The sequence below is a fragment of the Triticum aestivum genome, chromosome 7D (genome assembly GCF_018294505.1).
Source record: "Triticum aestivum cultivar Chinese Spring chromosome 7D, IWGSC CS RefSeq v2.1, whole genome shotgun sequence".
In the NCBI taxonomy this organism is placed as follows: Eukaryota; Viridiplantae; Streptophyta; class Magnoliopsida; order Poales; family Poaceae; genus Triticum; species Triticum aestivum.
This window is the reverse complement of record NC_057814.1, coordinates 67,481,680-67,494,228: the sequence shown is the minus strand read 5'-3', so window position 1 is coordinate 67,494,228 and position 12,549 is coordinate 67,481,680. Positions and strand designations below refer to the sequence as shown.

The 12,549-nt window shown below is 44.8% G+C and overlaps 2 protein-coding genes across 2 annotated transcripts; one reads left to right on the top strand and one right to left on the bottom strand.

Moving 5' to 3' along the window:
- The first annotated feature begins 1,932 nt into the window (after positions 1 to 1,932).
- Positions 1,933 to 5,624, top strand: LOC123166899 (uncharacterized). Its single transcript, XM_044584713.1, has 6 exons — positions 1,933 to 2,468; positions 2,586 to 2,794; positions 3,535 to 3,641; positions 4,287 to 4,344; positions 4,949 to 5,119; positions 5,423 to 5,624. The coding sequence occupies exons 2-6, from the start codon at positions 2,760 to 2,762 to the stop codon at positions 5,511 to 5,513; spliced, it is 462 nt and encodes a 153-aa protein (XP_044440648.1). The 5' UTR covers positions 1,933 to 2,468; positions 2,586 to 2,759; the 3' UTR covers positions 5,514 to 5,624.
- Positions 5,625 to 6,733: 1,109 nt separating this feature from the next.
- Positions 6,734 to 7,424, bottom strand: LOC123169348 (transcription elongation factor 1 homolog). The gene has a single exon (XM_044587193.1). It carries the CDS (start codon positions 7,249 to 7,251, stop codon positions 6,940 to 6,942), a length of 312 nt encoding a protein of 103 aa, XP_044443128.1. The 5' UTR covers positions 7,252 to 7,424; the 3' UTR covers positions 6,734 to 6,939.
- Between the last annotated feature and the right edge of the window lie 5,125 nt (positions 7,425 to 12,549).

Genomic DNA, 12,549 nt, shown 5'->3' with positions numbered 1-12,549 from the left:
ATATTTTGTTGTAATTTTCTTCCTAGCACCTACCTGGGTAGTGCCCAACCCACTAGACATGCCTAGGTCGCCTAGAACACATGGCAACGCCACGGTCACGCGATGACCACGCGGCGGGCATGCGAGTTTACGCGCTCTAGAGTTGGGGCCCTCGGCCACCGCCCAAACCTCGACGTATCGCCACCAAACCATGTATTTATGGTTATATAGGTACTTATGTAACTAGAAATGATTTTTGGAAAAAATAAATAGCAAACTATGAGGCAGCCGCAATTCAAATTTGACCCGCTTCCAACTGAATCGGCGGAAATATGTCTTTTTCACGAGAGGTGGATCAAAACTTTTTACACCCAACCATTTTGTCAATTGTACATTAAATATGTCCTAGTATTTTAGAAAATTGATTTGGTCCAATTTTGCAACAATTATTTGGGAGGTCCTTCACAAAAAAACCTCCTTTTGGGCACTCGGAAAATGGAAAATGGTTTTTTCGTCCAAAGAAAATGAAAACTTCCTTAGGCAACATTGTTTGCCATTTCAATATGCACCCTTGTGCACAATATGAGATCATTTGAACAAACTATGCCATGAATGTGGCCATAAGATTGATCATTTGAGTTGAAAGCCATGAATCTTCACACATGATAGCTCATTTTTGAGAACATTTTTTTAAAAGAATTGCCGTATTACAAGTTTATTATTTTTCCTGGTAACTTTGCCACATATAATGACACAATGCGAAGGTTTTCCAATTTTTTGATTTTTTTCTGAATTTTTTATGCCCGTTTCAAAATGCGGTCAAAACGGCGGGAATGACTGTTCCTAGCTAGTGGTTGAATCTTGAATTTTTTTGGTGTTTCTCTGATTAAATAGATACTTATGTACCCAGAAATGATTTTTGGAAAAAATAAATAGCAAACTACAAGGCAACTACAGTCCAAATTTGACCCGCTTCCAACTGAATCGGCGGAAATTTGTCTTTTTCACAAGAGGTGGATCAAAACTTTTTACACCCAACCATTTGGTCAATTGTGCATCAAATATTTCCTAGTATTTTAGAAAATTGATTTGGTACAATTTTGCAACAATTATTTGGGAGGTCCTTCACAAAAAAACCTCCTTTTGGGCACTCGAAAAATGGAAAATGGTTTTTTCGTCCAAAGAAAATGAAAACTTCCTTAGGCAACATTGTTTGCCATTCCAATATGCACCCTTGTGCACAATATGAGATCATTTTAACAAACCATGCCATGAATGTAGCCATAAGATTGATCATTTGGCTTGAAAGCCATGCATCTTCACGCATGATAGCTCGTTTCTGAGAACACTTTTTAAAAATAATTACCGTATTACAAGTTTATTATTTTTCCTGGTAACTTGGTCACATATAATGACACAATGCGAAGGTTTTCAATTTTTTTTGATTATTTTGAATTTTTTATGTCCGTTTCAAAATGCGGTCAAAACGGCGGGCATGACCGTTCCTAGGTAGTGGTTGAATCTTGGAAAACATTTTGTGTTTCTCTGATTAAATAGATACTTATGTACCTAGAAATGATTTTTGGAAAAAATAAATAGCAAATTGTGCGATGGGGGTAGTTCAAATTTGATCCGTTTCCTACTGAATCGGCAAAAAATTGTCAATTTGATGGGAGGTTGATGAAAAGTTTTTAACACACAATCATCTGGTTAATTGGACATAAATATGGTCTATTATTTTTGAAAAATGAAATGGTGCCATTTTGCAGTAAATATTTGATAGATTCTTTACATTGATGAGAAAATATATAAGAGAAACTAAAGAAGAAATACGATTACATGCGCTTAATTCTGATTGGTGGAGACGTTTGTGCCATGGATCGATGACATGGCACATATCCATCCATCCATATCCTCATCCCACATCCATCCATCCATCCATCCATTCCCCACCGCAAACCCCTACCTGTCTCCACCCCACCGCAAACCCCTCCTCCCTTCCCCTTCCAGATCGCCGCCGCCGCCTCCCCATCAGCTCCACCGGCGAGCCCTTCCTCACCGCATCGCCGCCCTCACGCCCATCCATGGCATCCCCCGCGCCCTTCCATCAACATCCATGGCCTCCCCCGCGCCCTTCCTCACCGCATCGCCACCCCAACCCCCTCCCTTCCTCTCCCCGACGCTCCCCTCGCTCCGGGCCTTCATCCTCTCCGGCCAGATCAACCGGGCGCGGCCCCTACCCTAGGCAGGGAGGGCGGATCGCCGCTGCGCGGGCGCACGGGAAGGGGTGGCGGCGGAAGCGCATCCCCAAGATCTAGCCCGTCAAGCACCGTGTTGAAGTCTCTCCTTCGAGGAGCTCTATGTGCGGGTGTGCGGAGGCGCTAGTGAGGGCGGTGGTGGCCTTATTCGACGCCTTCCTCGTCGACTGCTTCCTCTTCTGGTTCCGCCGCTCCCGCCCCGGCCCCGACAGCCCCGCCTCCGCCCACCGGGTAAGCCAACCCTACCTCTCCCTCTCCCTCTCCCTCGCGTCCGGCTCCTCGGTTCGTTCGTTCTTCGATCCCAGGCGGTGATGTTTTTATTTTTTTGGTGTGTTCGTGTTTGTGCAGGATCCGCTCGTGCCCAAGGACTGGACAGGGGAGGTGCTCCCGGCCTCGGACGAAGAAAGGTGCCCTGGGTTTCTCGGTCAGATTTGTGGTTGACCTCTCTGCCGCTGGTTGGATGTCTGTGTGGTGTTGTTTCAGGTTTTGCAGAGAGCACATTGTCGAACCAGCAGTTGGCAGATGGCAATGACACATATGAGGAGCTTAGGCGAGAGGTACGCCTACCAGAGCACCGTTAAACGAATTTCTGTTACTTTTTCAGTCACATGCGTGAGGAATGGCTGTGTTGTGCGGTTATTGTTACTGTCAGGTTGTAGCTCTAGGTCTATTGTGCTGTGGCTGACCTCTCTGCCGCTGGTTGGACGTCTGTGTGGTACTGTTTCAAGTTTTGCAGAGAGCACAGGCTCGAATGAACAGTGTGTGTGGAACAGATTCTTGTCTGAATTCTCTTCTTGTGGGAGTATGAACTTGCTTGTAGTATCCTGCTTGCAGTATCTTGGAGTATCAACTTGGAGCATCTGGTTAGAGTAGCATCTTGCAACACATTCGATTACTCCAGTACTGATAGTTACAGTGGCATCTTGCAAAATGGAGTAGTTAGAGTAGCATCTTCGATTAACTAATTAAATTGATGATAGATGTTGTTAAGTTGGGACTTGCAAGCAGTAGTGCTTGCAAGCAGTAGTTCCCTCTTCTTATATCTTCTTGCTTGCAGTAGTTTAATTTATGATTTGTCTTTGGTGGAGTATTTCTTGAACTGTGTTGTATTCCTGTGACTAAATAGTGAATCCAGTTACAACAAAGCATGCCAGTACTTGTCATTGGTGGAGTAGTTTGACAGTGAGGATTAGTTTGGTGTAGTTTTGGAAGCTCCGGCTCGATTTCTATCATTTCTAGACAGAAGATACTTATATTTTTGTAAATTTTCCTGACTGCAGCCAATTTTGCTGTGCAGAACACTACTTCAGTTAATACACTATCCAGTACTGCTAGTTCTCATCTCGCTTGTTGTGCTTCTTGTACTGGGAGCACTCTTTGTTATCCCAAGATCTAACATCAAAGGTAAAATGGGTACATCTCTTGTCTTGTTGTATTTGCAAGTTTGAAACTGGATTAGCATCTTGGAGTATTGTTGTACTCCAATAGACTAAACAGTACTATACTCCAGTACTGATAGTTAGAGTAGCATCTTGGAGTAGGGTAGTCCACATTTGTCTAACATTAGACCAGATTATTCCGATTAGTCCACATTTCATATTATTCTTGGAGCACTGTACTATAGCAGCAGTACTGTATTGTAGCAGCAGCATGAGTAAACTGAATACTCCTTCATATGTCTGGTTCCTTCTTATTCTTCCTCATATTGTGAAAATGGATTCATTCCTTCTTACGCACTGCACTGTACTGTAATATAGGCCATCTTTCGAATTAATACTCCAAAATTTATCACTATTGGAGGATTGATTGTTTCCAAATCAATACTCCTGGGCATCATTCATGGCTGTCTAGTAGTCGACATACTTCTGGTTCCATTTAGTATATGCAGGTAGTAGCAGCTTAAGTGTAATGTAGCTGTTTTGTTACTCTATGCCTACTTCGTTACAGTTTGCATCATCTCCTTGTCGTTTATAGCATAAACGCCTTCACTATTCTTGCTCTGAACCTCTGATCCTGATACTGATTGTATTTGTCTTGATGGAATTATAGGCAACATGGTGAATCTAGTACAGGCATCGTTGGCCATCCTCTTCGAGGCTGTGTTTAGGTGATTCCTCGGGTAGCCATGACACTACTCTGGCTGATTAGTACCCAGTGGCATGTTTGTAATATTTACAGGGATTTTACTTGTAGAAATAATGCTCATGGTATATTTATATGTCCTGCAGCGCATGCTCTTTTTCGGTCTGTACGGAATCTTGATATGGTGTTTTGGCAGCTGGGATATTAGATTGCACTTCTTTATGTGATTTACTCATGTTGGTACTGCTTGTTAAGTGATTATCTTTATGCCCTTGCTACCAGTAGAATGGTCTATACATGATTGCTCTGTAACTTGTCTTTTCCGGAACGGTTTGCTTGGTCCTTCATATCTGACTATGTAATGTAGAAGCTCTACTTTATCCTAACAGTTGCATGTAGCATTGTGCTACTATCTGTGTGATGCTAAACAATACGCTCTTAATCTGTTGCTATATTCTCAAGTGTTGTTTACCATTTACATTGTTTTTACATTTGCTCTATTCACAAATAGTAGTAGTGTCTGGTCTAGATAAGCAAACAAGTACTGTAGTAGTGTCTGGTCTAGATAAGCAAACAAGGTATGATCTATGCAGTTGTTGATCTGAATTGTTTGTTTCTGGGCGGTGTAGGATGAGCTGCAGCAGGACAACCTGTAGCAGAAGAACTTCGAGGGCAAGATCAAGGAGAACCAGGAGACGATCACCGGTTACCTCATCCTCGTCGGCATGGTTGGCTCCTTTGGCAGACCCCTCTTTGGCTCCGACCAACTTACTTTTGTCGCTGGCTAGCAGCATTTCCAGGTACAGTTGTGTCCTGCTCTCTTGCCCTCCGTTTAGTTTTTGTTGGAGTGTGCATGGTGGCATCCTGAGCCTACACTGTAAAATATGCTTTGCCTTCTTCATGAGCTGGCACTATAAATTTTGCTTTGTCTTGTTGATAATGCCATATGTCCTATGCAATCAGATTACATTTCTGTTTGTTATGGTAGTAAAAAAAATATTGGTGCTGTCGTAATTTTCATAGTGTGTGCCTTTCATTTCTTTATTTTGATTGTTTCCATTTGTATTCTATATGCTTCTAATGGCTGATCCTTCCAATGCCAGGTGTTGTGTGTTCTGGAAGATGGAAGAGGAAGAGGAAGAAAATTTATTTTTGTTGAACTATTTTTTTGTATTATGTTTGTTGTACATATGATTTGATAGTTTTGTATAGGAACATGTGATACTATTTTGTAGGGATTTACAGCCTGTGATGTAAACATATTTAGTGATGAATTATGAAATTATTTGCAAAATTTATCGAAAAGGAGAATCATTTGTATGAATATGGGCCGCATATATGTGAATGGGCTGAGAAGTGTACTGGACCAACTCCCAAGATTGAATTATTATTTGACTGTATAAAAAGGCTGAATGTAAACGAGAAAATGTGCTGCACAAAATAGTACCTATATTCTTGGAAGGCCAAACGTGCATAAAAATTGATGGGCTGGATAGTTGGGCTTGGCCCATGTAACTGACAAAAATTAACAGAAATAAATGTACTAAATGGGCTGAATTGTTGGGCTCGGCCCATGTAAAGCACCGAACTGGACCGGGCTGATTCTTATCCACGTCAGCTTGCCACGCTGGATCCTACGTGGTCTGGGGAGGCTGCTAGTGACCAAAATTTTGGTCGAACCAATGACCTTTTACAGAAGGTCGTTAATTTCAGTTTACGACCGCCAGCTTTTGACATTCTGTTTTTGGTCACAAAAAGGTCGCAAATGAAAACCTATGACCTTTCAGCGGCTAATAGTGAGGGTCACAAGTTGACATATTTCTTGTAGTGCATGGACGCTCGGGTCGATGCAGGAGGATGAGGAGGAGCTCGCGAGGGTCGACGACGCTGGGAAGGGATCGGATGCGGGCGGATCTGGCATTCCACCAGGGACGGCGGCGACCTGTGCAGTGTTCAAACGGTGGCGCCATGGAGGGGAGGTTGGGGCGGCGGCTCTGTGTGATTGAACTTTCGTCTGGTGACATAAGCGATATGGCGTGGATTGGGAGAAGCTCATGGCGGAAGACTATTTAAATTTATGTTAGTTTAGTTTGAACTATCTAAATTTATGCTATACAATGTATGATGTGCTAGCATTGTTTAACTTTCAGCTGGAATCAAGTAGTTTCAGTTTATGTGTTGGAACGAAATTATGTGCAGAATAAGTTATCAGTTAAATTTAAGAGTTGAGCTAGAAACATCATTTTGGTTAACTCCACAATTTAAGGAGCTAAGGTTTAGGGATGCATTTGAGGCTTCAATTATAAGGGTTTGGCTAGAGATGCTCTTAGTCGATTGAACTAACAAAAGCAGTTTTTTTTAATCTACAGAACTTTATTATGAGAGATCATTTACGAAGTTTCATGGTAGTCATGTAAAAAGCCTCCAGTACGAGATGCCACGAGTTGTGACGCGGTAGTGCAGGATTTACATCCGGCACCAACAAAGATATCTACACGGAAGAATCGACGCATCCAATCACAACGCTACGCAAAGAAAAGAAGAAGAAAAACAGATCGTGCCGCCGTACTTTCGTACTATACTTGTGTACTTGGACACGATCGATCACACGGTGGACCGATCATGCGTACTCGTCGTCGTCCACCTCTTCCCGAACGACGTCGTTGCTGGCCTCGTCCCGGTCGGCGTTGGCCTTCTCGCACTCGTCGATCCACTCGGCGTAGACGTCGACGGGCTCGGTGAGGGCGTGCGCCGTGGTGGAGTAGCTCTCGCTGCAGGTGCTGCACGAGGCCTCGGCCACCATGTGCTTGAGGTCGATCTTGCAGTCGATGCTGTCGGGGTGGTTGCAGAAGGGGCAGCAGAAGGACGTGTCCAGCTTCTCCGCCTTCTTCCGCGGCGCCGTCTTCGCGCGCGTCGACTTCCGCTTCCCCATCTGGTCGATCTATCTGGTGGTGCTCGCAACGGCGACGACGACGGCCGCGGCGGCGGCGGCGGCGAGAGTCGAGGGGGAGCGCGAGATTGGCGAGAGGATGATGCACCGGGCAGAGCGCGGCGCCGTGTCCTGGGCGTAAGCTTTATGTTGGTGTGGCCAGAGGGGTTAATCGTGTCGTGGTCGACTTGTTTCTTTCTTGTTCCGCGAGTCCCGGTGGTTGTACAATACAGTTTTTGTTTTAGACAATGTAGAATACAATTCTTTTTTTTTTTTTGAGAAATAACAACACAACTATCTTGCCGGTTGGCGTGTCGGCCTGCATCGACTTCATGGCCCAAACAAGCCCGTTTTGATTGTGTGTGGTCCATACGGAAACCGAAATCACTAATTGAGAAGTATTCGTTGCAACGATCACTTTAATTTCCCTAGTTGTGATAAGTGGCGTACATGCAGCGCCCTACTTGTCGCAACCTGAAAGTTTTCCTTTTTTCATAGATCTGTTTATTCAAAACGTTTTATTTCTCAAACCGTGCGTCCAAATCTCGAACCGCTTTCATCATTGGATTCCTCGCGTCGAGATCTTCAAAACTAGATCCCATGTGGATAGGTTTTGACGAACTTTTTTTCAAGAAAAAACCAGACGAAAAAACCGAACCGGGAGCACGGGTTTTTCCCTTTCCGAAAGAGGCACGCCCGTGCCTCTCACGAAATCACAACCGTGCCTCTCGCGGAAGCAAAACCGTGACTCTCGCGAAATGAAAAAAATAGAGAAAACGCGTTTTTTTTCGTTTCCGAGGAGGCACGGCCGTGACTCTCGTGACAGCACACCCGTACCTTTTGCGGAAGCAAAACCATGACTCTCGCGAAAGAAAAAAAACAGAAAACTCTTTTTTTCCCTTTCTGAGAGGCACGCGGCCGTGACTCTCGCAAAAGCACAACCGTGCCTCTCGCGGAAGCAAAACTGTGACTCTCGCGAAAGAAAAAAACAAAAAACGTTTTTTTTCTTTCCGAGAGGCACGACCGTGACTCTCGCGAAAGCACACCCGTGCCTCTCGCGGAAGCAAAACCATGAATCTCGCGAAAGAAAAAAAAAATAGAAAACACGTTTTTTTTCCTTTCCGAGAGGCACGGCCGTGACTCTCGCGAAAGCAAAACCGTGCCTCTCACGGAAGCAGAACCGCGACTCTCCGAAAGGAGAAAAAAAACGCGTTTTTTCGCGTAATTTTTCATTAATTGAAAAGCTAAGGAAGACCGGTGGAAAACCAAAATGTCGAAAAAACCCGTTTAAAAGCCGAAAACGCGTGCGGAAAAAAAATCCTAAGGGAACACCCAGAGCGCGACGAATGACTGAGAACGCGCCAAGTGGCGCTGATCGTTACGAGGCTCCCGAATGAGCGCTCGTTAACTAGTTCCTCTCGAGGGAAACCGTAAATGCGCTGCGATCGCCTACAGCATAATGTATAAAAAAAAGTTCTCCCCTACAGCGCCGCACTACTGGGATGGTCCAATATTGTAGCTTCACGGAGTTGTCTCTGTGAATTTTTATGGTATTTCCATTATTTTTTCATCGCTTTTCTTTGGTTTTCTCTGGTTTTTTTTCTTCAGTTTTTTCTTTTTATCTTCTTATGTTTCCTTAGGTTTTCTTCAGTTTTCCCTTTTTATTGTTCTTTTTCATTTTCCTTTCTTCCACACAAGTTTAATTTTTCATACATATTGTACATTTCCCAGATACATCAACAACTTTTTTTTGTACATGTTTAACATTTTTTGAATACATGATCAATATTTTTTACAATATATGTCTTCATGTCTATGTTTTTCATACATATTGTACACTTTTTTATACATTTAAAATAATCATATATACATTTAACATTTATAATATTGTTAGTATATTTCCAGACATATGTTTTCATTTTCTTGAATATGTGTTAAAAAATCAAATACACGTTGATTTTTATTGAATGATACAAAACATTTTTTTGAACAATGCGATCATTTTTTATAAATGTTACAAACATATTTTTGAAACACACGAACACTTTTTAATTCTAACATACATTTTTTGGATGGTATGAAACAATTTTTAAATTTCACAAATATGTTTTACGTTGTATAGCGTTTAAAACAATGGCAAGCACATGTTTTGAAATATCACATGCATTTTTTAATGGTACAAACATTTTTTAATGTTGACCGATCATTTTTTACCCTACACGAACAAATTTTTAATGTGCGATGAGAAATTTAAAATTTAATGTTTTTTATTAACATATGTATTTACTATTTATTTTTATATAACAACAAAAGTAAATAAAAAACACTGGCGTCAGGAAACCACATGGCTACTTGGCCGGCCCACTACCGGGGCCCTATAGGCGAGGTGAGCTACTTTCACTTATAAAGTGGAGCATAGCTGCACCCTTGTTAGTTCCATCAAAATTTATTTCACCTATAAAGAAAATAAAATTTTATTTTTTGAATTAATGAGCTTTCCGCTCCAGATTTATTTAAGAAACCGATAAACAATAGGGCTGTCTATGCATCGGCTGGCGGATCTTTTTTTTAAGATCTGCCGCCTTGCAAGCCGTCCTATTCGATGATGCAAGCTGTCTATTCTTGTTCTTTATTTTTGCTGCAGCAAGACTCTTGTTGCAAAGTATTGTATTCTGCAACAAGACTCTTGGTGCAAAATTCCTGCAACAAAACTTTTGATGCAAAATTTGCAACAACATATGTGGTCTCTTTGATGTATTCCTACAACAAGACCCTTATTATAATTTTCTTTTGCGACAAATACTGTGTTCCACAAACATCGGCGCCGCTTCGTGCATTAGCACCATCGTGTTCACCACCACCATTCAACAACAACGCCGACGCTGATGCTTAAACTGGTGAAAGGATGATGGCGAGGTTGGCGACGCTCCTCGCCGGATCAGTCGATCCGATCAGCGAGGAGGCACTCGATGGCGGAGATCCGGTATGGAGGCGAGTAGGCGCGCGATGGGGTGATCTCACCGGTTGCCGTCCGCGTCAACGGCGAGGTTGGCGACACTCCTCGCCGGATCCGTTGGCCCGGTCATCAAGGAGAGGCATTCGATGGTGGAGATCCGGCATGAAGGCAAGGAGGCGCGCGATGCGCGGTCAGCATCGACGGCGAGGTTGGTGACGCTCGATCTGGTCGGCGGGGAGGCATTCAATGGTGGAGATCCGGCATGGAGGTGTCGAGGCGTGCGGTGGTGCGATATCGTCGGCCGTCATGGGGCGCGGTGGAGCGAGGCACATCTCCTTGGCTCGGAAGCGGCATTGGATGAGAAGAGGCAACGAGAAAGTAGATGGGCTGGGCGTTCCACTACATGCCCTCTGTTGCATTCGGCAGTTTGCAACATGCCCAATATTGCAAAATACTCGTGCGGTGTGGATGGTGTTGTGCGCCGCATGATCAAGTGTTGATCGAATGGTTGTTGAGATGGTCGAGATGCGCAAATGATCCGCTGGTTGATAGAAAGCATTTTCCATAAACAAATAGCATCAAGAAATTGCACTCCTGACTTGGTGATTTCACTACTTAATACACACAGTTTGCTGGGAGTTCCCTATACGACACCTTCTACACCGTGGAACCAACTGGCGCTCACACGCGCCAGGCCGCGTCCCCCGCTTGGTCCAGCTGCATGCCCGCTCGCTTGGCCACAGGCTAGTTTTTTCCCCTGTTTTTTGTGCTGTTGGCCTGGTAGAAAAAAACTAACCGGTTTTTAATACTTATGATTTTTTGTGAATTCAAAAAATATTTATAAAATTTTAAAAAAGTTTGTCCATTTAGAAACAGGGAACTGTGAAAGCTCTTACAAGAAAATCCTAGTGAGTGTTAACTTTTACTCGATAAAACATGAGCTTTATTGCCTTCCAAACCCTAGTCTCTCGTCTATGCAAATGCTACAACTGCCACCGTCTGTTAAATTAAGAAGGGGACAAATAAACGGCTTTCTGATTCTCAGTGGACTAAGGGTTAATTAAATTTCAGTCGTCACTATGGCTTATCGATGTTGATGTTGAGATCGATCCATGAAGGTTTTACCTAAATCCTTCTTAGTGCACGCGCACTTTTTCGTCATCCCGAGCGGCCGAGTATTTAACAAAAACTACCACAATTCACGGAAACGTGACAGAAAACTACCACTTTACGATTTTGTCCCGAAAACTACCACTTTTGTATTAATCCGTGGCAAAAAACTACCAAGTGTGAAAACTGCTCGCTTTGCCTGGGTTAAACCCGAATCTGACTGCCCGACCCCACACATAAGCGGGCTAAAAATGCAATCGGGTCCCTAGTTTTTCTTAAAAAAAGCAATCCCGTCCCTCGTTCTCCTTCCCCTCCACCTGCCCGGGCCTGGCCGCCGCGTGCGCTCCAGCCATCGATGCCGGCGAGGCTGCGGAAGTTGGCCCACTCGTCCATGTTGGTCTTGCCGAGCACCACGGCGCCGGCCCGCCGCAGCCTGCGCACCACGCCGGCGTCCCGCCTGGCCACGGAGCCGAGGAGGGCGAACGACCCGGCCGTGGTGTTGAGCGCGTCGCGGGTGGCGATGTTGTCCTTGAGCAGGACGGGGATGCCGTCGAGGGGCCCGCCGGCGGTCACACACTTGCCGGACGAGGAGGAGCGGCGCTCGGCGTCGGCGCGACCTCGATGACGGGGCGGAGGAGCGGGTTGAGGCCGCGGATGCGGTCCAGGTAGAACCGGACGAGGTCCACGGAGGTGAGGCTGCCGTTGTTGAAGCCGAGCTGGATGCTGGCCACGCTCGCCTCCTTGATCCGGAAGCCATGGGCGCCAGCGGCGGCCAGCACGAGCACCATGGCGGCCACTGCCAGCAGCGGCCGAGCCATGCTGGAGCTAACTCCGGCTCGTCGAAGTGTGACCCGATTGCTTTTTTAAAGAAAAACTAAGGACCCGATTGCATTTTTAGCCCGCTTATGTGTGGGGTCGGGCAGTCAGATTCAGGTTTAACCCAGGCAAAGCGAGCAGTTTTCACACTTGGTAGTTTTTTACCACGGATTAATACAAAAGTGATAGTTTTCGGGACAAAATCGTAAAGTGGTAGTTTTCTGTCACGTTTCCGCGAATTGTGATAGTTTTTGTTAAATACTCCGAGCGGCCGGTTGAGAACCGCACGATCCCGTCCCGATCGGTCGCGCGCGTGGTTCAGGTGCTATCTTGTCGGGTGCTCTCAACCAAGTGCGAAACGGCTGGCTTTGTCGCTATCCAATACCCACCCGTGTCGACGCCCTTCCTCCCCATCCCCC